Genomic DNA, 24,550 nt, shown 5'->3' with positions numbered 1-24,550 from the left:
ACTTCTCAGAGTAGCTGCACTTCAAAATTCTGATGTTTATGGTGGTAGACAAATGACATGCTGTTAGTTTTGAAAAGGAAACTAACTGGATGATCTTAGAGGTCTTTTTCAACCCTAATGATTCTATGAAGGCCCCCAAGAATTCTTTGCATTGCATCCTTCACCCATTCATGCTAACGCAGCAGTTTTGTCTAATTTAGGGGATTCCCACATGACTTCAGAAAATGGGAAGTGTCAACTCCAAAGGAGCGGTGGCAAACCAAGCCTAGGACTGTGCTGGGGCTCTGGTAACACCAGGCTTGCACTCTCCCGGGCATCACTCAGCCCCGGAGCAGTTGCAAAGAGGTGATCAAAACCAACCAGTTCAAAAGAGCCGGAACAAAAAGTTTCCAATGAAAAGATGTCATGTGCTAAAGTCCGCGCAGGACGGACTCACGAGCATTCAGCATTAATTTGTTGATGTGGGGAGGAGGAATAAAGGAAGGATGAAAGAGGAAAATACAACAGCCCTTTAATAATCCAGAGCATTATAAGTATGCGCAGCCATCTGGTGCTGTGAACTTCTATAACCCAGCTTTTCGAATGGAAATAGCCAGCCCGTTCTCCCTGTACAGGCACTGAGTATTCAGCTGGAACCATGGACTAAAATTACAGCAGCTACAAAAACAATAAGCACAAAGCTTTTCTCTCCAGCCAGGGGTGGCTCTTCTAAGTGCAGTGCCAAGGGAATAGCTGTTAAAATGGGGTAATACCATATTTTAGCTTGGCTCGCTTCACTTCTCTTAAAAAATGTGTCAGCAAGTTACAGTCACACACAGGGGACTTAAACCACTACCCTGACTGAGAAATTGTATATTGAGGAAGCTCAGGGTCAAGAGACCTGGACTTGGAAGAATGCAGGTGAAAAGATGAGATCACCAAGTACACACTGCTGGAGACTGCCACCAAAACAGGGAAGGAGTCAGAAATTTCCAAAGGTGTTGCTGCAGCACCAGTTCACAGCAGTATTTTCAGTAACTAAACTGGGAAATACCTTTCCCAACCTTTTCCTGACATCTGGGTATCCTGACATCTTCGGTGCTTTTATTCTCAGAAAACTCAAACTTGAGCTGAATGATGTTCTCTCACTCTGAACCGCTGCCTTAAGAGAGTATTGGCTGCGAACTGCAGCTGAAGTCAATACGTGTTTCCACGCACAAATTCAGAGTAACAGTTTAATTAAGAAATAGTAGCTCCTGACAGGAGGAAAAGTCTTCCCCAGGGAGGAAGAGTATCTTTCATCACGCTGATCAGTGCAGTGGTGGAAGGATGAACAGATAAGCTTATAACCTCCCACGTACACACCCCCCCCATCCTGCAAGCTCCAAGCTGTCGGTGCACAAGCCCTGGGTGCTTACAAGGGAATGAACAAGGGGGAGTAAATCCTAAGACAGTCTTAGCTGCCAGTTCAACTGTGCTCTGGCAGGCATCAGCTCTCCTCTGCTGCTCCAGACAGTTGCTTTAACCTCCTCGAGGCCAAACACAGCACACAAGTTAATCACAGAATATCCTGAGTTAGAAGGGACCCACAAGGATCGAGATGAGAAGCTGTGCCTCAAACACCAGCAGTGTCCAGACTCCAGCTGCCCCACTGCCTGGCTAGACTCTACTTTCTTCCTTAGTCACTCTTTCAGTTCTAATCATAATCCAACCCTGGCATGGGTCAGAAGAGGTGAAATGCCCCTTCTTTCATCTGAGCACTTTCTGAAAGCCCAGGTTTAGGGTATCTAAGTTCTTCCCAAGTTAGGCCAGCATGGCCCAGTCTAATGTCATTCCTGTTTCTCTGCCAGAAAGCACTGCTTTGGGTAGGCAAGGTGGATATAACCTATTTTGAAGTACACAAAACATCAGGAGACACTATAAGTAGGTTTGCTTGGTTTACCACAGTTCAGTCCTGGGTGACTGGTTTACAGTTGTCTTTCCTGGCACTATTTGGGATGTTTCTGTCAGAATCCAGAGCAGGACAACTGTTCTGGATCCCATTCCGACACATTTCTCCTTATTCTCTCCTCAAATTTCTTTCTTCATCCCAACTATTCAGTGAGGGAGACAGAGATCCTGCTGAACAACAAAGTATGTCATTGACACTGCACCAACCTGCACATACACAAGAAGGAAAACCTAAAGTAGCAAGGACAAATCAAACACCCCTAATTTACACATTCCTAATTCTACAACTACAGTCTTACACCGGTGCAATTTTTTTTCCCCCTGTTAAATCCTACCCTGTTCTTTCCTACATTGTTGGGGTAATTTTCTTTCCAAAACAACATAAAAATATTTCAATTTGCCATGTGAAATCATACTAACTATTGTCAAGCCTGGCCACCCCCAGGTTAAAAAAGGCTGCAGAGAAAATCCAGGTGAGGGCTGCCAAGACAGCCAGGGATCCCTGACACACAGCCTTCAAGAAGGGCTGGAAGGAGCTGGACTTGCCCAGTCTGGCAAAGAGAAGTCTAAGGACAATCTAATAGCATATTACATTTACTTAGAAATAGTTACAAGGATTACAGAGCCACCACACAGCAGGTCCAAACAAGGGGCAACATGGAGAAACTGTGCCTTGGAAGGTCTGTATCAGGAAATACCAGGGAAGGGTGGTGCAGCCCTGGAAAAGGTCACTGGAGAGGTGGGGGATGTCCATCCTTGAAGACTTTTAAGATTCAGGAAGACAAAGTCACAGCCAACATGATCTAGTACTGGCTACAGTCCTGTTCAAGCTGAGTGGGATTAGAGCCCTTCAAAGGTCTCTTGTAACCAAGGTTTCTTTGACTCGAGTGCTTCTCCACCCTGTCCCCAGCCAGCACTGTCATCTCCCCTTCATGGCAGCAGCACATCCCTCCTTCTGACATGTATCCCAGTCCAGGTTCCATCCCACATGTTTAACAGGGTCAAGTGTGCCATCAGTGGTTCAGGAATAAGCATGTGCTGATCAGCTCTGGGTAAATTTTGACCGATATCCAATTATCTTTCCTGCAGCAAAGGATGTGCTTTAGTTCTCTCTCCCACTGAGCCACCGACTTCCATAAAACTCATAGAAACATCAGGCCTTTGAGTCCTCCACAATGCTCAGACTGGGCTGACAATGACCTTAGAATTTAAATAGTTAATTCTGGAAAACTGAAAGACAGACAGCACAGTTCCACAAACTCTGCTTCCTTGGGAAATCAGGGTGAAAACAGGGCTGCAACAGACATCCAGGGATCATGCAGTCCATCCCAAGGATCCCCAAAGGATCCACTGCAGATGCATCACTCCTGACAGATGACTGCCTCACTTGTTCTGCAAGAGAGCTTCAGCAAACCCTCTGGGTACACATTTTTTAGGAGCAGGAGACACTGGTGTTGTAAAAGGTCCGGAGTGAATCTTTCTAAGTGCCATTTAAGGCTCTGGTTTGACATAATCTGGGAAAGAGATTATTCCTTCTCCCCTTTGAAGCAGCCTTTTGCATATTTGCAAACTGCTATGACAACACGTTCTCCAGGCCAAACAGCCAAAAATGTTTCAGGCTTCCGGAGACTGTGGTTTTTTCGACTCACGATTGTTTTTGTTGATCTTCTGTCAAGTCTCTCCACTTGGCCCGTGGTGTTTTTGGAGTCTGCTGCCCAGAAGTGTCAAGAGCTTCAGCTTGGCATGCAGAACCAGCCCCTGAACGCAGCAGGATCACACCACACGCTGTCTGTTTTCCTGCTCATACACCTCAGTATGTTCATCTTTTCCCACAAGTATGATTCTGCCCTCACATAATAGTTTCTGATTCATAGACAGATCCTTTTCTGAGAAGCCAACACCTCCTAATCTTCTGTTCTTCACCTATTTTTGTGTACTAACTTGCTCTTATTTTTTTTTTAAATACACCTGCTATTGAACTGCTTGAATTTGTTAGGGCTATTTAGAACTCAGTGCACTTTGCAACCCTTCCAATTCCATGTCATCTGCAAATATAATGAAAAAACCTCTGCTCCCCTCACCTGGGTCGGTCAATAAACCCTGAAAATACCTCTGGACCTTCGGCAATTTCTAGAGAACCACCATCACTACGTGTTCTACTTTACTGATGAGCCACCCATAAGTAAATGCCAATTTTAACACAACGGGTTTGGGGAAACACAAGATTTGGTCCCCACGCTCTCCCTGTGGCAGATTTTGAAAGCTCCACACAGCAGAACCTGCCTGCTGGCTTCTGTCCCCAGGATGACTGGAGAACATTATTTTCCTCACTTCTAGGTGACAGAAGTTTTGCTCGGCATGGAGGGCAAATGAGGACAAAATTATCTCTAACAGTAAGTGGAGCAGCACAGCTTTCCTGGTGCCAACCCTTCTCCCACAGAACTTCTCACCTCTTGACACAGAAGACACCAGCTGATGCAGAGGACGTGTGAGGCAATGCTGCTTGCCCAAAGCCAGGGAGAGGAGAAGGCCCCCTGCTTCCAGAAGATGAGGAAGGCTTCAAACCCTGCCTCTCCTTTGCCAGCGGATTTGGGTAATTCACTTGGGTAATTCTGTTTGTTAAGAACAAATCTTCAGATCCCACTTGCTCATTAGATTTACCCATACTGACTGTTCAGGAGCTCTATGTGCCTGGCACACCCTCAGCACGCACAGAAGGTTCCCAAAGCCAGGCTACAGCACATTTCCAAACAGGGAGTTTTCAGAGACCAGGGAACATGTTCATGAAATAGCTAAAGGTCCCTCCAATACCAGATCCATCCTTGCCAAGCCCCTGTGCCAAATGTTAGAGGTATGGGAACTCCTTTGAACTTTGGAAGAGGAGTTTGCCACGAAATTATTTTATATTCTCATCCAAGGCTCAAGCTAGTTTCCCCTAATTTTGCAATATCAGTCTCTGGAGCAAAACGGTAGCTTAGAATGTCACCGAGAATCCCTGCAACCTGTAAAGCTAAAAGCAAGTGAAAAAAAATATGAAGGATTAAGTGCAAAGAGGTAAGAAACTGTAACCCAGGCACTCCTATCAGCAGCTGATATAACAGCATATAAAGTCTTTTGAGTCATCCCAGCTGTAACAAGAAACCTTTCTCACATTTGAGCTACATAACCATTCTCAAAGTGATCGGGCTGTGAAAAAATCCCTTAGAAATTACTCCTCAGACACAGACAAAGGCAGGAAGCACACAAATACTTTAACCAGAAAGCTCAGTTCTACCTTTTGTGAGGCACCAAATGAAACTCTTTGGTTAATCACTCGAAGTGCCTGAAGTGCTGGTGTGTTGGATGTGTGGGGTGTATCGTGCTGATGGAAGTTCACAAGCTACAGACACACAGCCAGGCACAGGCCCACACCAACCCTCAGGTGTCCCCTGCACGAACAGCAGGTTATCTCTTAACAGCCACCAGCAGAACGTTCTGCCTCTCCTCCACTTGTGCACATGGCTCCCATGCCACCAATCAGCACTAATCCAGTGTATTAGCGAAAGCTCAGCTTTCAGGAAAATCCATAACAACATCCATTTAAAATAACAGAGGTATTGGAAAGCATGCCTGGGATGTCTACCTTGTCACTCACTCGGGGCAGCAGGAGGGCGAAGCAGGAGGGTGGTGAGAGTGGAGAGAGAAGCAGCAGCTCGTGCTCCAAACCAGAGAACTTGGATGTGGTTTGAGCCACCCCTTCCAGCCCCAAACAGCAAACCCAGTTCCCTGTGCCTGCAGCCTCAGTGCCTCAATTGCAATCTCGTAAAATTTAGGGATTTCAGGGATTAGGTGAGGAGACTGCCAAGAAAACTTCCGGGCTTAGGGAGCACCTTTTGAGCCCTCCAGCTCAGCACCAACAGAATTCCCCCAAATTCCCCATTTCACCTTTTGCAGCTGAGATGAGATTTGGACCATCTGAAATCAAAACCTTGACTTCCTACCTACACCACATGTGCTGGTTAACGCCTCCTTCATCGCATCCCAGGGCAGGGGCACACTGCAACTGCTAGGGAGGTCCCAAATTCCGGTCAGAGGGAATCTGAGACATCTTTCAACACCACATTGTTCCAAACACATCACATCCAGCAGCCTCACTCTGAGGCAGGGTCAACTGCAGGCCACAAAGTGATTTGCAGCAAGGTGCATGTTCACAGCCCTTCTCTGCAGAGCTCAGCTTTGATTAAATAAAACTGGCTTTCAACCTGCAGCAGGGACAGCAGCTGGAACTGCAGCCAGGTGCCAGCTCTGCAAAACCTCAAAGCCTCAGCCTGGGGGCTCAGAGGGGAGTTAGGAAGACGCTGTATTTTTTTTCCAGAGTGCAACACTTTGACAGGACCCACTTGAAACCTCACTTTAAAAATGTTCTACAGGTGCCCGTCAGTGCTCCCTGTGCCTCTAGGATTAAACCAGCCACAGGGAAAAGAGGAAATGGCCTAGGCTGTTTTTAAGGGAAATGTAAAGGAGTCAAAGGCACCAATGGTAGCTGATAGCTCAAATCCTTTCTGTTAATCATGTGTATTCTGTATAGAGGGAGCTTAATATTCTTTTTCTACCCTTCCAATGTCCCTTTATCCCCACATCCATAATTCTGCAGAAATACTATTCCACCATTAACAGGATTTTATAGGGCCCACAGATGAAGGAATGACAATATATGCCAAATCCCAGCACTATTACATGTCCCTTTCCCTCAGATGTGGCTCCTGCCTTCCATCCTTATATTATGTGCCATCCACTGTGCACCAGTTCCCCAAACCCAGTCATTCACCCAAAAACCTTAACCAAAATGCTCAGCTGCTGCCCCTCACCCTGCAGGTGCTACTGGTATGGACAGCAGTCCTAAGGAAAAAGGGCTGTGAACGAAATTACTGGGAAAAAACCCACATTCCTCTTCTCCATGGAGATTCCTTTCCTGCTTTCTTTGTTTCCAGGGGCTTTGAGGCTCAGCAGAGTTTCCACCCTGCCCTTATGACAGGCACAGTTCCGTGAAATATAAACTGCTAATGCTGAGTGTTGCAGACTGCAGTGGTATAGGACTGACAGATGTATGAAGAGAAAGATGCCCCCCCTCTCCTTGCTTCCCTTTGCTTATCCTGCCCTAGGATTTGGCGTTATCCTCTGAAGTAAACAGTAAAGAGGCAAAAGGAGTAACTGAAAAAGGTCCTCCCAACACACCAATTCCATCGGAGGAAACAACCTTCAAAAAGTACCTCAAGAAGCAGCCAAAGCGAAGGGGGATTGATTTTTAAATGCATACATTGGTTTCAAAGCCCTTTCACTGGGAAAAGGTGTTTCTTTACGTGCACACGAAGTGTTTACCAACACAACACAATGAAGTTTTGCAGGAGCGGGGTCACTGATACCTGTGGGAAGCCAAACAATTTTCCAGGTTTCTATCTGCGGTTATTGGGTTTCCAAAGATGCTCCTGCAGCGGGAGAGATCTGGACAAACACTTCAGCTCCCGGCGACGGAGCAACACGAACCCACCTGTCCCCTCACACCCACCGAGCCGCCGCGTTAAAAGCAGAGGAAGAGCAGGAGCCAAGAGAAGTGCATTTACTGGGCTGGCCTCCGTGTTCCCTGCCCGGCTTTCATCCTGTTCAAGTGCCTGAGCTCTTCAAAGCAGAGCACAGTGCCCTTTTCAGCAGAGCCCCGGCTGCAGCTCCGCCAGCACTCTTATTGTGCTGCTTAAAAAAAAAAATCGCCCCTTTCTCACAGACGTAGGAAACTCGAAAGCACATTCCTCTGTAAATGGATGTTTTCTTACTTTTTTTTTTCTCCAGGCAAAGGCCTCAGCAATTTATATTAAAAAAAAATAAATAAATTCTTCCCTACATGGGGAAAAAGAAAAAAACAAACCCAACTCTAATTTTGAGGAAAAAATAAATAAAAATGCCTGCATTGGTCTAACAACAGGACTACTGTAAAACGCTTCTACTACCTAATGTGGCTCACAGGGAAAAAACAGCAGCTGCTGTATGTAAAAAGCTCTTTCTTTCCCCAAGAAGGCTCAAACATGGTCCCAGAGACTTGTATGCTCATGCAAACAAGTACTGCAAATGTGGTTTAAAACCTTGCCTTCAGCTGCCCTGTCCCTGTTTTCCTCGTTACACTACAGTCAACAGCTTGGGACACTCAAAACTCCAGGGGGAAGACTGGAAAATTGGCCACCCTGATGGTTTGAAGTCTCTCCTCTCTCCTGGCACAGAGATCAGAGGCCAAGGTGACGACTGTGTCTGGCAAAAACATCTAATGGGTCTAAAGACCATCTGGCACAGCCAGGGAGGGCAACACCGTGAGCCAGTGTGGCCAGCCAGGGTCCTCTCGAGGGAGGGATCCTGCTGCATCCAGACCCTCCCAGGCACTGACCCCATGGAGAACTTCCAGAAGAATAAGGTGGCTTTGCAATGAGCTCCTCTTAGAGCAAAGGGCAGCAGAGGACACCGTGCAAAGGTAAATCTTCCATAAATGGGAGGCACCTACCAGCTCTCCTGGCCTCTTGTATACACATGACTTTATCTCCTGTATTAAAAAAAAAAATATACAGGACCAAGGGAGCATTAGAGGCCAGTGGTGATTCTCTGTTACTGGCTATATTTTAAATCTGCTTTGAGTGTTTTCCCAAAGACATACTCCAGCCCAAACTTGGAGAAGCCAGGGTGCCTTACAGCCCATCTTAAACAGGAGATGTACTAGGAGAAGATAACCAGAGCAGAGTTTTCCCTCATTCAGGGCAGTTTCTTCCCTATAACCAATTTAATTAGCAGATAACCTGTTACACAAAACTTGATAATATACAAGTATGTACTGCAGGAAAAAACCTGGACACATTTCTGGGGTAAACAGAGTATAAAATAGAAAATAAAGCTCATATGCTACGGAACACTTGATTTTTTTTCCAAACTGGTAATTTTTATAAAGTGGTTATACTTTTGTCATCAAAACAACAAAAGACTGTGTTTGCTTTAATTACATAGGCATATGTAATTAATTTTAAGTGACCCAAAGTACAAGCACACAGGAGTCATTCCAGGACTGGCAGCCAGCCAGATCTGTCACAGCATCAATGCAAAACCTACTGCTCTTTAAAAAGCCACATCCAAAATTTCAGAATACTTGTCCTACACTGACTGAACTCTCCTGCAAAGCAATAAGGATTATGGAGCGATTTTCTGTGATATGCAAGTATAATTTTTTTCCCTCTCCTACAGGAAATCAGCTTCTCCACTAAAATAAAAGTAAGCGAAATAGAAAGTTGAGTTGCCACTTTACATTTCCATCTGCAACTTTTAGGGGAAGGAGGTTACCAAGAATAATTGCAGTTCCTTTTTATTGCTTGTGCCTTTTTTAGAATAAGTTTGTCATTTGATAGGAAATCCAACCACAGTCATCATAATACAATGACTGATCAGTCCCTTTGGAGCTGGATGGGGGATTCAACAACCAGCTCCCAACTGAGTCAGAAGCAGTCTGGGCTCAAGTTCCACCCCATTCTCTCTCAAAAAGTTGAATAAATGCAGGAAATTAATATTAAAATTTGACAAGCCTGTCACCTGTCTCCTCCATTATGTGTCACAAGGGATTTGAGGGATTAAAAGTCCTCCACAACGAGGACAATTACAAGAATACTTTGAAAACGCTCTGCAGACGTGCCCACGTACTTGGGTAAGGACTCATCCTGTAAACATGCATCAGCTGCCTCGAAATGGCTTTATTTTTATCTTGCTGTCTGTCAGGTAGCACATGCACAGTTTGTTTGTTAATGCACTCTCCATGTTTCCTGCTTCTCCTATCACCTGCAGGCAGGGAAACTGCTTTGGGGAGAAAGTGTTTTGCTTCTTTGCCTACATAGGCCGAGTTAGTTATTGTGGGAACACCATTCACACCACTTCACTCAGCTTGGTTTTCCTGTATCCAAGGGTGTTCTTCCAGCCTGAACCTATCCATGGAGGACCTGCAGAGTTTACTCAACACCTGCATTTAACCTGGTGCTTTCAACTCCAAGCTAAGGTGGAAAATCATTAAGGCTCTGAATGTCCAAGGAGAGAAAAGAAGAAATGCAATGCACACACAATCTGCACGTTAGGCCCCTCCTCTGGCTCTGCTCTCAAGGCATTTGAGCTGCAAATCTCTCTTTACCATTAAAGTTTTTAGTATGTGTTTCTTGGCTGCTTTTGACAAAGCTTTGGAGGAGCTGCTGATACACAGGAGGGCAGGAACACCATCCAGAAGGACCTCATCTAGCTGGAGAAATGGATCTAACTGCATCTGCCAGCACTATCAGGGCACTTAGGGAGGAGGACACCCCACCAGATGTCCCAGAGGTGCCCAGTGAAAAGGCAAGTGGTGACTGTCCAGCTGCAACTGGGTAAATTCTATCTGGATGTAAAGAGAAATCACAGTTCCCACAAGAACTGGACTGGGCTGCCCCAGGACAGAGCCCAGAGAGGCGGTGACATCTCCACCCTCGTGGCAGCTGGAGTGAATAAGGTGCTAAGCAACCTCATATAGCTCAAAATTCAGCCCTTCTCAGAACAGGAGGTTGGTCCAGAGACTTCCTGAGGTCCCTTTGTGCCTAAATCTTCCTGCAGTTTTAAGTTCAGTGGTAGGCACTGGAACACTACTGTGGGAAGCCAGGCCAGCTGTTCTCTCTGCATGGCTGCTCAGTCCCTTGCAGAGCTCCTCCAGACTTGCATTGCCCAACTTCCTTCGTGTATCAAACATGTCTCTCCTTACACCCCATTCACCAATGCATCCACTGGCACCATTATTTAGAACAAGCTTTTTAGGGTGTTTGATTAAGAGATGTTCCCACAGCAGCCCACACCAACCTCACCCACTGTGAACCCACCACAAAAAAGCTGATTCTGTTCTATAAATAGGAAAACAGACCATGAGGGGAAATGATTTGCCCAGATCAGATAGCAAAACCAGAACAATTCATACACCCCAGCTCAGCTTCCCAATTTAACCATAACATATATTACCTTTCACTTCTTCAGGCAATTTTCCCAGGTGGGTAAAGCAGCATAAAAGTACTGGTATTCAACAGAAGAAGCTTTGAAACAGAACTAGAGCAACCCTGTCCTAGCAGGATAATGATGGCCTGATGTTCATTTCTGCACTTTCAAAGGAAACTGTGAATGTTATTCCAGCTTTATTCCTCAATCAACTTTTTTAAGCTACAAAGAGACCCCCAGAAATCAGTTTTATCCCCAAGATTTCAATTTTAAAATATTGCCAAGCCTTCTTTTCAGTAAGTTCTAACAAAACAAGTGAAAGAGAATAACTTTGCAGCAGGCTACATCCAATGCAGTGTCAATAGCCCACCTAACCCTTACTCAGGGATGCTCAGAAAAAAAGAAAGCATACCAAGTTACAAAGCCAGCTTTCCTTCATTCCTCACCCTAGCCATTACTCCGAGGAGTTCAAAAAGTACAGAAGAAGATACAAGAGATAATCAGTGCAGTGATGTCAGCAGCACCTGAATAACCTATTGTGGGAGACCTCTCCTATTGATCTGCTAATGGCCTCTTCAAACAGATCTCACACTCCAGGAACAGGAGCCCGGGGTAAGAGGGTCCCAGTCAGAAAGCAATTACATTAGCTGGATGTGAGATGACTTGTTTTTCCAAGAACATGGAGCTGCTTCTCAGGTCAGCATGCATCTTGGCTTTTATTCCTCTTTCAATACAGCTTTGTCCTTCCTCTCTGACCAGGTTTTGAGGCCAGACTTCTTCAAAAAGCAGGACTCAGCACTGAGGCTCTGCAAACCCAGGGCACTGCTGCTGCCTGACCTGGTGCAGCCTGAAGACACCTTCATCCTTCCCCCCTGGAACTCAAGCTATCAGCTCTGGGCACTGCAGTTCACAGGCTTCTTTTAACATTTCCTCTTCCATTTCACATCCTCAAACTTCAGACAACAAAAGCAGCTGCTCCCATGAAACTTCTGCTTCTGCATCTATCCAAGACAGACATTTCTGCAATGCACTCAAGCATTCTGCCCACTCCTGCTCCAAAGAAACCAGGACTTATGGCTCCTGTCATTACCATTAGTCCAACAAACTCATCAACAGCCTCATTTCTGACATCTTCCCACTTCTTCCTGTGTAACACACACACACAAAAAAAAGGGCAATTTTCTGTGAACACCAGAAATTCGGAAGCATTTAAACGCCCGGGGGGCGGCTTTTAAGGATGCTGGCAAGGTTGTGGGAAACACACCAGACACCTCTAAATCTCTGGCTCACTTTGTTTTCTCCTAGAATTTATTCACAAAACGAGCAGCCTTTTTTACTGCATCTCCTGCCAATACCTGGCTACGTCTGCAATTTAGGGGCATAGACTTAATTACAGTGGTAAATTAAAGCATCCATTTTCCCTGGCTCTAGAGGAACAGAAAGCATCCCGGCAGCAGACACGGGCTGCTGGCTGACACATATTTGCTTTCCAAGCAGTAAAACACTGACAGCTTTCCAAAACAACCACTCATGTCCCACATAGTATCCATAATATCCCCCTAAAGTGTGTAATTTGTAGTGGGATAACAAGTCAAATGCCTCAGGCTTGTGCACTGGCACTTCCAAAACACACAGTCTCTGTGGCACGTGTGCTACCTCTGCACATACAACCCACGAGCATCCAGTGGCCCCAGCTGCAATGAATCCACAAAATGCCTCAAAATAAGTCCCTCCTGGCACAAGGACCAGTGGACATCAAAGTAAATTACACCAGGGAACCTTCAAAACCGTTGCTCTCAATTCCCTCTCTCCAGACTGCCTATGGCTGCACTGAGTTTGGTCAGAGACCCCCCTCAAACGTTGATTTTTTTTGGAGGAAGGGCCCCTGTCTGTTCACTCGTTTTTCAAATGTAAGCCTACCCATAACCTTTGGTTATTCACACTGCCCTTCTACACATGCTTTTCAGTTCTGTGTTTTTATCCAGAGGATGCAGAACTGCACTTCATATTCAAGGGCACGGCACAGCAAGGACACCTGCAACAGCAACACTCACTCCTAGTATCAAATAGCTTTTGATCATAAGTATCAAGATGATATTTAGAAGTATTTAACCTCAAATTGTTTCTTCTGAAGAGCAAGAAGCACCTTCAGGGCCCACCATCACTCACAGAAAATTCAAACTGCCCGTCTTCCCATGGGACCAGCTCAAGTTTGTCCACACTGAACATCAGACAATTTATTTTGTGATCCCTCACTGCTTCCTCAGCTTTGTTTTAACCTCGACAACTCACTATCATCAGCACCATTTACTGGGTGTCACATGAGTATCCCACCTCTTACTTCTAAGATTCTAAGACTCCAGGATTACCCCATTTCACAAGAACAGGCAGAACCTGTTTAGGTAACATGCTAAACTTAATTAAAAAACCTGCAAAAAAGTAAAAATAGCGAGTGACAAAGTTGAGTGAGTCATAACATTCAGTGTCACTACACACAAGCTCATGCACTGAGGAGTGGAGACATTACAGGGAACACACCAAATTATGCAGACACCATGACATCCCCAAAACAGCTCAGGAAACCTCTTGGGGTCACAGAGGGCCACTCTCCACAGAGATCTGGCAGATCTAATACCACTGGTTACAAGGTGACGAGGACTTTGCTGTTCAGTGTGACCCACAGATGTTACATGGTGCAGCTGGTCATTCATCTCTTTCTGCATCAGGATAACCCCACTGCATGCTTCAACTCCACAGCTGGTTAACAAAGCCTATTAACACAGCAAATTAACAAAACAAGCAAAGGGCTGCCAAAGTCAGCTGAAATTGGAGTTCAAGGAAGCAGCTGATAGAATACTTTTGGCAAGAAACTAATCAAGTTCAGCAGTTTCTGAAGGAAGTAATACAATTAGTCCAAAAGCTGCCAAATTTGGGGGTTTATGAGCCCTCACACTTGTGTCTCCACTGTGTACCAGGGACTTTGAGGAGCACTCACGGAAAGAATTAACAAGATCCACAAAGGTGTCAAATCTGGGCTCTCCTTGGTGGCCTCCTAAGCAAATGCCAGAATTCCCCAGTTTCATTTAACTTGGATATTCCAGCTATTAACACAAGCTGGCCTGACAGCTTTAAAGTACAAAAGACTTACTGACACCTTTGATAACCCTTTGGAGAGTGACTGATTTTTTTTTTTTCAAAAACACAATCCTAAAGCAGCTTAATATGTTTAAAAACTTAACGTGCTGGATTCCTTCCATCCATCATTAAAACGCCAACATACCTGTCACACTTAAAAATACAAGATCATTAATTTATTCTGGGGTTTTGACAGTTATTTTACTGTAGTTTCAGAATCATAAATTTAGCCACTCATTAACACTCTCCCAGTGGGATTCACCTCACAGTCATGGTGTTCAGGAATCTAAACAACACTCTCCTACTTATTAAAGAAAGAAGTTATAAAAGCTTAATTTTTTAGTATTTTTAATACAGTGAGGGATATAAGCAGCAAGACAACTTGCAAATTTGGATCCCCCCACTTTCTATAGGTGTGATTCCTAGTGAGGTTATGCTACACTTGGTAATGGTGTTGGGGAAGGAGCTGGCTGGTCACTGAGCTCTCCCACCATGATCAGAAGGGAGTTGTCCGGACTGATGGGACTCTGGGAGGGCAGGGGCACCCATCTTCTACCTAAAAATGATCTCCTAAGGGTCCTCTTTGCATGGTTATCTACAAAAACTACCCTTCAACCTTTCAATTTATCACACACCAAGCTCATTGTCAAGAAGACAATGCAGATCCATTTCTGAAATGCTCATATCTCCAGATTGAGGAACCAGGTGCCCCTTGCCTGCCAGCAAAGCTATTTTTCATACTCCACTTGGATTTGTATCAGAAATCAGGCTGGGTATGTACGTGCCACATTTCAAACACCCTGGCACAAGTTTCTACTGCAAAGCCTCAAACAGCAGCTTACCACAGCCAAGGTTCCCCCAGCCAGACACCCATAAGCATCCCAGTTCTGTTCTGCATGAAGAGTCTCCTCTTCCTTAACACTCAGTTTTTTAAAGGAGTTCACTGTGCTGCACTGGGAGCGGTTTGGGAAAGCAGACAGAAAACGGGGAAGGATTTTAAAAGCCAGAATCACAGATTTTGTTAACCCTGGTAACGTCACCACCCTGCACGTGACAAACAGCTTCTTGCCATCACGAAGACCCACCTAGGGAGAGCTTCCTGACTTCCCCTCAGCACACTCACCTCGCCTGAGTAGCTGTACTTTCCCTTCAGGATCTGCCGGTACAGGCGGGTGCGGTTGTCGTCCTCGAAGGGCATCGTCCCGCTGAGCAGGATGTAGGAGATCACGCCCAGCGCCCACATGTCCACCGAGTTCGTGTAGGGCTTCCTCACCAGGATCTCGGGGGCGATGTACTCCGGGGTCCCGCACGTGGTCTTCATCAGGCAGTCGTCCCCCTTCTTCCGAGCGCTCGCCAGCCCGAAGTCCGTGATCATGATTTTGGAGTCCGTGCCCGGGTGGTAGTACAGCAGGTTCTCCGGCTTGAGGTCCCGGTGGGTGATGCCCAGCGTGTGCAGGTACCTGACGCCGTCCAGCACCATCTGCAGCACGCGCGTGGCGTCCCGCTCGGTGAAGGAGCCCTTGGCGATGATCCTGTCGAACAGCTCCCCGCCCGTCGCCAGCTCCATGACCATGTACACGCGGTCCTGGGTCTCGAACACCTCGATGAGCTGGATGATGTTGGTGTGCCGGACCCTGCGCAGGACGCTGAGCTCCGACTCGCACACCTCCCTGCCCTCCCGGTACTTGGTCTCGATCATCTTGATGGCGTAGGGCTGCTTGGTGGCCTTGTGCTCCACCCGCACCACGCGGCTGAAGCTGCCCCTCCCGATCAGGGCCTTGATGTCGTACTTGGCCGTCACCCTGGGGTCGAACTTGGCGCGGTATTTGGCCACTTTGTTCTTGCGGGGCTCGGGCTGGTGGGCGGGCAGGGCATTCCCGGGGTACGGGTGGGCGTGGTGAGGAGGCGAGGGGGAGCCAGCCTTGATGACGGCCCCGCAGTCATCCCTGATGAAGTGCTTGTATATGTCACTGTGGCCTGTGTAGGGCTCGACTTTTTTAACCAGGTCCAGCTGCACATCTTTGGGGGGCTCGGGAAGCACTTTGCTTGTCCCACAGCCCATCACTGACTGGTGTTAATTCCCTGTCAAGGCATGTTCCCAGGGGAGCATCAGCAGCAACCACATCCGGGACAATTTCCGCATTTGAACCTTAGGAAAAGAACAAGGAGAAACAAATAAATCAGAATCAAGGTAGTAAAGGTTCAAATGGGAAAAAAAAAAAAAAAGTAGGCCACGCTACCACAAACTAAGAATTTGGGATTGACCAAGCACAGTGCTCTGCTGCTTTCATCACAAGCCAGTGCCTACAAGCACAGCCATGGTCAGAACCATGGATGTGTCCATGGAAATCACACAGTATCTCTTTTTATTAAGCACAGTTCGTGTTCTGCTCCCAGCTAAGCACTGAATCGTAGTCACAGAGTGGTTGAGACTTCTGGAGGTCTTTTTTCCAGCCACAATTGCTTAATAAAAATCAAATTAAGGAAAGAGCCAAGCACTTTCCTTTGTTTTGTTTCAACTGCTCAACTTCACACAACAGCAGCCACTGCAAACCCTAAGAGTTTTGAAATGCCTCACTAGCAGCTCCACAAAGTACCTCAGCAACTTGTTCACTTAACAAATCTGCTTAAGACTTTCTTTATGTTGAACTTGTACAGTGTCTTAAACCTCTCACTGCTTTGCTCCTGGGGATCAATGGAATGGCACAGGAAGGGAATATGGAGCCAGAGGCACGCTGGCTTTAAGGTGAATTTTACCACTGAACTTGTTGCAGCCCCTGCTAAAGGAGAAACGTTCACTTAACCAGAGTAGCCTTCAGTCAGCAAGTCCGTCACTCTCCAAACCCTGAGAAATCAAGGTGGGCTTTGACATCTTTCAACAACCTCAGTGTTGCTTTATTTGACATCTTCAGGCACCAAGTGGCACTTCTGGCTTTCCATATGGAGCTGTGTGTAGTAAGTGGAATTTCCACCAGCTCTTCCAGACTAGGAGCTCCTGCTCATCACACTGTATTTCAAACAAAACCAAATCAGGTGCACTTAGGCAAGTCTTTATGTGCTGATTAAAGCAATATCACTGGCCAGGAGATGGGGAAGCTGCCTGTGGCTCTGGCAGTTTTACACTTGCACCTTTTGGCTCAGAGCCCATCAATTGGTGCCTGAGCCTTTGCAAAAGAGGTTACAGAAAACCATCACCCTTGAAATGTGATCTCAGGTCTTACCATCACCGGGTGAATCTCCTCTCAGGCACCACCTCTCCAACCAACTCCTCAGCATGAACAGCAGAAAAGGAACCCTGGCTGGTTTTCCATCAGGAGAATCAAGTGGAGAAATAAGAAATGTTTTAAATGGACGTCTGGAAGAAGTTTAGACTCTGCATGCAACCTGGAAAGAAAACCAGCCTTTAGTTAAGATTCAGTTTTAAAATCAAACATCACCAAAGGAACTTCTCAGGGAAGCCCTCCTGGCAGCACCCTGAGGTCATCACAGACATGCCTGTGGTAGGGTACAAGCAATAGGAATAAAGAACCAACTTCACAGGAAGCTTAACTGACTTTCACCAAGTGCTGCCCTGGAAATGGGGGTTTGTTCAGATTAAAGTACCATGACAAAACATAAAGAGCTGTGGCTGGTCCTGAACCATTCCTCCCATGGACAGTTTGTCTCAGAATTATTAAGCCTTAAAGCATATTAACTTAACAGAGAAATGGAGGGAGAGCACCCACAAAAAAAGCTATTACAGAGTAATTCAACCTGTAGAGAAGCACTTGCAGGAAATGTCGGGCCTGCAAATAAAACTGAAGAGAAGGACCAAACACTTGAAAATATCATATATAAACCCACTAATGGCATTAACTGAGATCTGGCAGCAACTCCAGTATGTCAGTGAACACCTGAGAGTCCCAGGGAAGCCCACAGAACCCCAGAGCTGCACACCAGAGTCAGCACCAAAATGCCCAACTCCACATCGGTGCAGGTGGAAATGCTCTGTATAACAATCACTACAAGTTTGGGGAAAAGATTAAAGAAATGATGCATAACAAGCCCACTCTAAGCAGGAAATCACAGACTTGTCAGGTACCAAACTATCTGAGAGGAGAGAGTACACCTGAGTGTGTGCAGGTGTATCCAGCTGCAGCTGGAAGTGGTGGGAAGGAACAAGGGGTTTATGCTTCTTCCCTTGGACATGCAGCACCTCACTCCCCACAGCTCAGCAGGGAAACACCTCAGCTCTTGCCAGCTCAGAAGTGCCCTCCCTCTGAAAATATCAGGGAATGGCTGAGGTCCCTGTGGATAAGGGGTGTCAGTCACCTGCCTAGATCCCCCAAGGCCAAGCAGACCTTCCACCCTCAAGTAAATACATCACAACTTGAAGCTCTTTAACGTTGCTGTTCTGTGAGATGCCAGGTTGGAAATCTGAAGACAGCAGCTCTTAACTGTGTTAATCAGAGCTCAAACACAGCAACCTGCAAACCACACCTGTGCCAACACAGCAGCGCTGAGAGCACCTCACCTGAGAGCACCACGTCTGTAACACAGGGCAAATGTACCTCTCGCTGCCTGGCACAAACCTGGCATAAAGCTGAAACAAACTTGGCATAAACCTGGCACAAAACTGGCATAAACCCGTCATAGACCCGGCATTCCCAGATGGAGCCTCCAGTGGGTTTTGCAGGGGAAACCCGGGGCTGGGGCTGCTGCAGCACCGCAGGCAACTGTGCCAGAGCCAGGGGCGGACCAGGCTCGGCCAAACCAACCGCGATTCCCAGAACTCTTGATTGTTTTCACAGCTTCTCCCGAGATTTCCACAACTCCCACTGTTTCCATCACTCATCCCGACTCAGGCCGTTTCTCGCACATCCTGGAAAGCGGACCCAGGGCCGGGCCAGTGGTGGGAGCTCGTCCCGCGGCAGGCTCGGCTCCAGGCCGAGGAAGCGCTGAGGGGACGCTCCGGGGACGGGCAGGGCTCGCCCCCCGGCCGGCCCGTTCCCGCGGCCCAGCGCTCCGGGCAGCGGCAGCGCTGAGGCGCCGGGGCCCACCGCGCGTCCCGGGACGCACGGCCGCCGGCGCGGAGGGAGAGGGGGGGGGGGATGAGAAGGGAGGAGCGGTGCCGGTGCCAGCGCTGGTGCCACCGGGCCCGGACTCACCTGGGCCCGCTCCGGCCCGCGCCGCGGCACCACCTCCTGACGTCATCACCGCGCGCCGGGGACGCCCGAGGAGGCGGGGATGCCGCGCGCGGCGATTGGCTAAGACGGCAAGGGGGCGGGGCCGAGGCGTGCGGGGAGGGGCCGCTCTACCGCCCCCTGGCGGGGCCGCAGGGACAGGACCCGGGGGTCTCTCAGGGCTCCGGGACCTCTCAACCCCACGGGCTTTGGGACCCCCTCAGCCCCACCCAGAACCTGGGGCTCCCCTCAGTGCCATCTGGGAACCCTCAGGGCTCTGGGACCCGCCAGCCCTGTCTGGGACATCCCAGCCCCACACGGGACCCCTCAGTGCCATCTGGGGCTCCTCAGTGCCATCTGGGGTCCCTCAGGGCTTTGGGACCCCCAGTCTGATCTGGGACCCCCCTCAGCCCCATCTGGGGCCCCTCAGGGCTCCGGGACCCCTCAGCTCCCTCAGGGACCCAGGACCGCTCAGCCCCACGGGGCCCTTGGAACCCCTCAGCCTCATGGACCCCAGGGCTCCCCTCACCCCACTGGCCCTGCTGTCACCCCCAAAGCTGCATTCCCCGGTGTGCAATGAGCCAGTACTGACACACTCAAGAGAAACACTGGTTATTGATTTCAGAGCTGCTGAGCCCAGGTGCTCGGGGCTATTCCACAAATCCAGCACGTCCCACTGGACTTGCCGTGTTGTTATTCACACACAAAAGTTCCCAAGCTCTGTTGGGTTAATTGGTAATTTCCATACAAATCACATAACCCGGGTAACTTCTACTCATGCTCAGGGGAAGGGTCTTCACCTTGGCAGGGTCTTTTTGAGCTGCAGGCGTGATTTTTAGTATTATAATGAAGATAGTTCGGGCCTAAGATACGTGGACCTGGAGTACTTTAGCCAGGTTAGCGATGTCTACGTAGACATATGTCAACACCTTGATTTACTACATCCAGGAGGTCCTTGAGTAAGGGATGCTGGCTTCTGCCACTTCCACTGATTAGGTCTCCTTTCATGCTGATTAGGCATCAAAGCATACAAAGATCAAACATCAAAAACCATCCTGACTTAAGACGATTTTGGTATATTCTGCGTTTTGCAACACTGTGACTCTCTTCAGCCCCACGGGGCCTGGGACCCCACTCAGCCCCACGGGCCCCCAGGGATGGTGTTCCCCCTCCCCATGCTCCCGCCTTGGAGGGATGGCCGTGGGGATGCACTGCCCAAGGATGGATGGCTCCTCACCTCCTTTCCGGAGCCAGACCCATCTCTGAGAGCTGCCCAGGGGCGCCTGGGAGAGCTGCTCCCACCGAGCAGCTCCGAGGGCTCCCTGCTGGGCTTCGGGGCTCTGGGAAAACACTCCCTTTGCAAGAGAATTGCCCGGAAGGTCCTTTTCCTTGGCAGGGAAAACCCGGTCCCTGCGGGCTAGCTGTTGTGCACAACAGAATAACGAGGCACATTCCTTTCCCCTTTCTTTTCCCCGGCTACGAAGTGCCACAAACCCCGCAAAGTTTGCTTGGTAACTGCCTGTGGGCTTTCTTCCTCATATCCTTTGCCCATACCCAACAAAACACTCCACGTCCCGGCCCTAGATGACCTGAAAGCAGGGGGATGAGGGATGACACCTTGCAGGGATGCTGACGGCTCTCCTTTCTCTGGGGAAGACACAAACGCGACACTGCTGGGCTTGTTTTCCAGCCTGGCTGTCACGTCATTCCCGAGGCGGTTCGGGTGGAGTGGGGCTATTTTCACACTCCTACCATGCTTTTAAAAATAGCTGGGTTTATTGCAACGCTCCTGGGATCTTCGGCTGTTTAAAATGATTAGTAAGTCATAATGTAATAAAAGTTGTACCTGCTGATGCACACTATTGTCATCAGCTTCTTCTCCACGTAATTCCCAATAAGGCACAGAAATGTGTGAGGGTTGAGAAGGGGCTGCCTGGGATGGACCCGACAGATCTGGTGAGTTGTACAGTTCCCTGCAAGAAAAATTCCCCAGTTCTTGTTGTCTCACACAGTAATGGTGCTGCTGGTGCGTTTTCAGCCCTCCTACCCCCCCCTTTTCATTCTGGAAGTGTTTCCACAGCCACACGTCCTCTGCACTGTCCCTGGGAGGTGGCTTAGCCTGTGTCTGTCGTGTAAAACCTTGCACGTGTCCCTATTTAAGTTGATCCTGTTATTTTAGGCTGTTTCTCAAGGTCATCCCAGCTTGGTGCCACCAGCGTGTGCCTCTCCTCTTCATCCCAGCTGCTACAGCTGGGTGTGGAGCAGTGGGCTGCCTCACCTTGGCCACAGGGATAAGTGCTCTGCAAGGATGCATTTCCCTCAGGGGAGGCATCTTCCATTAGCTGCTTCCTCACAGCTTTGTTTCCTGACCAGCCCCGTGAGAACATCAAACGAGGCACTTCCAGGCCCATCACCGCTGGAAAATGTCAAAGAGCCCACACGTATCCAACTCTTGGGCCAGAACCACGGACTTCTGAGAACTTTAATCAGAGCAGCTCGCTCTTGTATTATTTATGCCATGGTGGTGCTCTGAGACCCACTGGAGCCAAGAGAACATCACACCAGACATCCACACAAAGCCGACATCCGCCTGGCAAAGCACCCAGGGATGAGGCTGGGAACTGTCTGCTCATCCACATGATCCGCTGCCTGCCAGGTCAGGCACTCAGCTTGGCTTTGGGGTCACCGTCTATTGGCCCCTGAAACCTGTGAATCCGTCTGGAGCCATTCCTGAAGCTACAGCAGGGAGTTTTCTCACCAGGATAAGCGTCTTGCTCCTTGGGGACATTGGCTGTGGGCTGCGAAGCCCTGAGCACCGAGGAGGCCCTGCAGCCTCTTGTCCCTCTGGGCTCTGGGTGCCTGGGCCCCCACCAGCACTGCTCCATCCCGTCCCTCAGCGGCCACGCCAGGCCAGAGCTCAAGGTTGTCCCGGGAAGGCTGAGCAGAGGTCGGAGAGGGAGGATGTTCAATTAAAGCTGCTTAAAAAAAGAAATCCAACTTTCCATATGCCTCTCTGGGGAATAAAAAAGTCCCAGAGCTGAGCACAGATGGGGTGCCGGGCGGGGGACCGAGCACAGCCCCCACGGCAGAGGTGACTCCGGCTCAGCTGTTCCCACTGCAGGGATTGAGGTTGACTTTTGGTGTTTCCTGATGGAGAGTTGGACATTTGGCTCGGCAGAAATCCCCACGCAAGCTCAGACAGTGGCCAGGCCTGTGTCACAGTGTCCTCCAAGCTACTCACGGCTTCCAACGCTCTCTCTCCCCCCGGGGTGCCAGTGATGCAGGAGGAGACTCTGCTGGTGCCTGGGTGGGCTCTTCCATGGGGACACCAGGCTGGAACGGTGGCACTGGGAGCTGTGGGAGGGCAAGGAGCCATCTCCCTTCTGCTGGTGGCCCCCACACCGACCCATCCAGCTGGGGAAGCCCAAGTGCATCCCCACAGACAAGGAGTCATTCCCTGGCCGGCACCTTCTCCGGGAGGAGTTTCCCTGGGCAAAGGACTGGAGGATTCAGCCATGGTGTGGTGGAGGCGTCGGGTGGAGTGGCTGGGAGGTTGGCCCTCGTGTCGCTGTGCCACGTGTGCCATCTCACTCACACAGCTGCCCAGAATAGTGTCACCATCTGGTTCCAGCTGCCCAGGACGTGGGAACCTCCCCAGCCCCTTCTGCGATTACAAAAAGTGAATTCAAACATCAACTCAGCCGGACTCGGGCAGCCTTTATCCCTTTTTTTTTTTTCTTCTTTTTTAATAATTCAGGTTTGTCTCTTAGAGAAGAGAGAGGGAGATAATGTCTGCAGAGCATTTAATCTTCTGCCCAAAGAATAGCAGAGAGCAAATTAGGATCTACTCCAATTAATTTGCCTTGATGGGCAAAATCTGGAGAGCGGCCATATCTGGGAATTAGGAACAAAAGCAGGGAGTGTAAAGTAGGTCACCGGAGTTTCATAACCGGAACGAGGGGTTTTCACAGCACACTGGGTGCTCCAGAGGCTCCCGGTGCCGGGGTCCACCAGTCTCTGTCCCCCAGATCCGCAGGTTTCAGCCTGGACAGTTGCTTTAAGATGCTACCAGTGTGCAGGGAGCCAGTTGTTTGTTCTGGGAGCAGGAACGAGGACGTTGTCCCTTCCCAGAAAAGGACACAGCTGCAGGGCTGTCCCAAACCCTTGGACCCAATGGAAAGACAGGCACCAGCTCATCATCCCAGTTCTGGAGCACCCAAAGAGCTTTTGGATGGTTGGCACCCTCGGCCCTGCAGGCACCTTCCCGAAGGAGGATTAGGTGTCACAGGTGGCAGTGGGGTTTGGACAGTGCTTTGCTAAGGACTCTTGCACTGTGGGGTGTCACCAAGCAGTGGTGACCCACAGGCCCACCCCAGACCGGAACCCTCAAATCCTAATCCCAATTCCCCGGACCCATCAGTGCCTGCAGGCACTGTGTGGTGTCATATTCTGGTGTCACCTTCCAGCCGCAGGATGCGTGTGGAAGCAGCGCCAAGGGTGTGAGCCATGTGTCACACGCTGGTGCTCAGGACACACGGTGACACGGCTGAGGGCGTGTGGCACGTACAGTGACATCTTCCAGGACACAGGACATGCGTGGCGTGTCTTCCCACAGGCAGATTGAGACGCCTGGAGCGTTTGGTGGGTGACAGCGGCTTTGATCCCGGGCTTTGATCCCAGCGGGATGGAAGCAGCGCGGTTTATTGACCGCGAGTGTCACCGCCGCGGTGACAGCGTGTCACAGCTCCATCTCCCCGGCTGCCTCCCACTGCAGGACGCTGGGGAGCCCCCCTGGCAGTGATCCCACCTCTCCCACCGCTCCCATCCCCAGGGAGGTGCCGCGTGGTGCGTGGCCGGCGCCCGGCTGGCGTTTATCCTCTTAGCCACCCTGCCGGGATCCGGCACTAATTCACCCTTAAACACAGGATTGTCGGGAACCGGGAAGGGAAGAATCGGCGGATTATCCCCCCAGCGCTGGCGTTAAACACGGGGAGTGGCAGCTGCTGGATGAGGAGAGACCGGGTGGTGTCTTGCCCCGTGTCCCATGGGGCGCCAGTCCCACCATCCCCCAGCGAGCCCAGATGTTTTGTGTCCCCCCACAAGTCAGCTCCAGGCTGCTAATGAAATAAATAACATGAAATAAATGTGGGGCTGCCCATAAAGCTGAGGGATCGACAGCAGCTGCCCAGCCCTGAGGGATGCACCACAGCACAGCAACCCCAGCAGTGTTTCCTGGCCCCAGAGGCTGGCATGGGACTGGGACAGCCAGGGTGACATCCCAGAGGTCAGAGGTCACACGTGACCAGACCTCACGGGAAGAGGTT

General features: G+C 49.3%; 1 protein-coding gene across 3 annotated transcripts in view; it reads right to left on the bottom strand.

The window, feature by feature from the left end:
- Nucleotides 1–19,273, bottom strand: part of PSKH1 (protein serine kinase H1) — a 31,414-nt gene extending 12,141 nt beyond the window's left edge. The window contains exons 1-5 of one of the 3 annotated variants that reach the window (XM_027685284.1): nucleotides 19,212–19,273; nucleotides 17,286–17,448; nucleotides 15,188–16,213; nucleotides 8,453–8,491; nucleotides 7,673–7,714 (exon numbers count right to left, since the gene is read on the bottom strand). In XM_027685284.1, coding sequence (XP_027541085.1) covers nucleotides 7,682–7,714; nucleotides 8,453–8,491; nucleotides 15,188–16,126 — 1,011 coding nt within the window. In that variant the 5' untranslated portion in view covers nucleotides 16,127–16,213; nucleotides 17,286–17,448; nucleotides 19,212–19,273 and the 3' untranslated portion in view covers nucleotides 7,673–7,681. Of the gene's footprint in view, nucleotides 1–7,672; nucleotides 7,715–8,452; nucleotides 8,492–15,187; nucleotides 16,214–17,285; nucleotides 17,449–18,938; nucleotides 18,963–19,211 lie in introns of those variants that run through there. The other 2 variants (XM_027685282.1, XM_027685283.1) reach the window with 2 other exon arrangements.
- Between the last annotated feature and the right edge of the window lie 5,277 nt (nucleotides 19,274–24,550).

Source organism: Neopelma chrysocephalum, unplaced genomic scaffold, assembly GCF_003984885.1.
Source record: "Neopelma chrysocephalum unplaced genomic scaffold, ASM398488v2 Primary Assembly neopelma1_68b, whole genome shotgun sequence".
NCBI lineage: Eukaryota > Metazoa > Chordata > Aves > Passeriformes > Pipridae > Neopelma > Neopelma chrysocephalum.
Note: the sequence above shows the minus strand (reverse complement) of the source record. Positions and strands in the feature narration are given on the sequence as shown.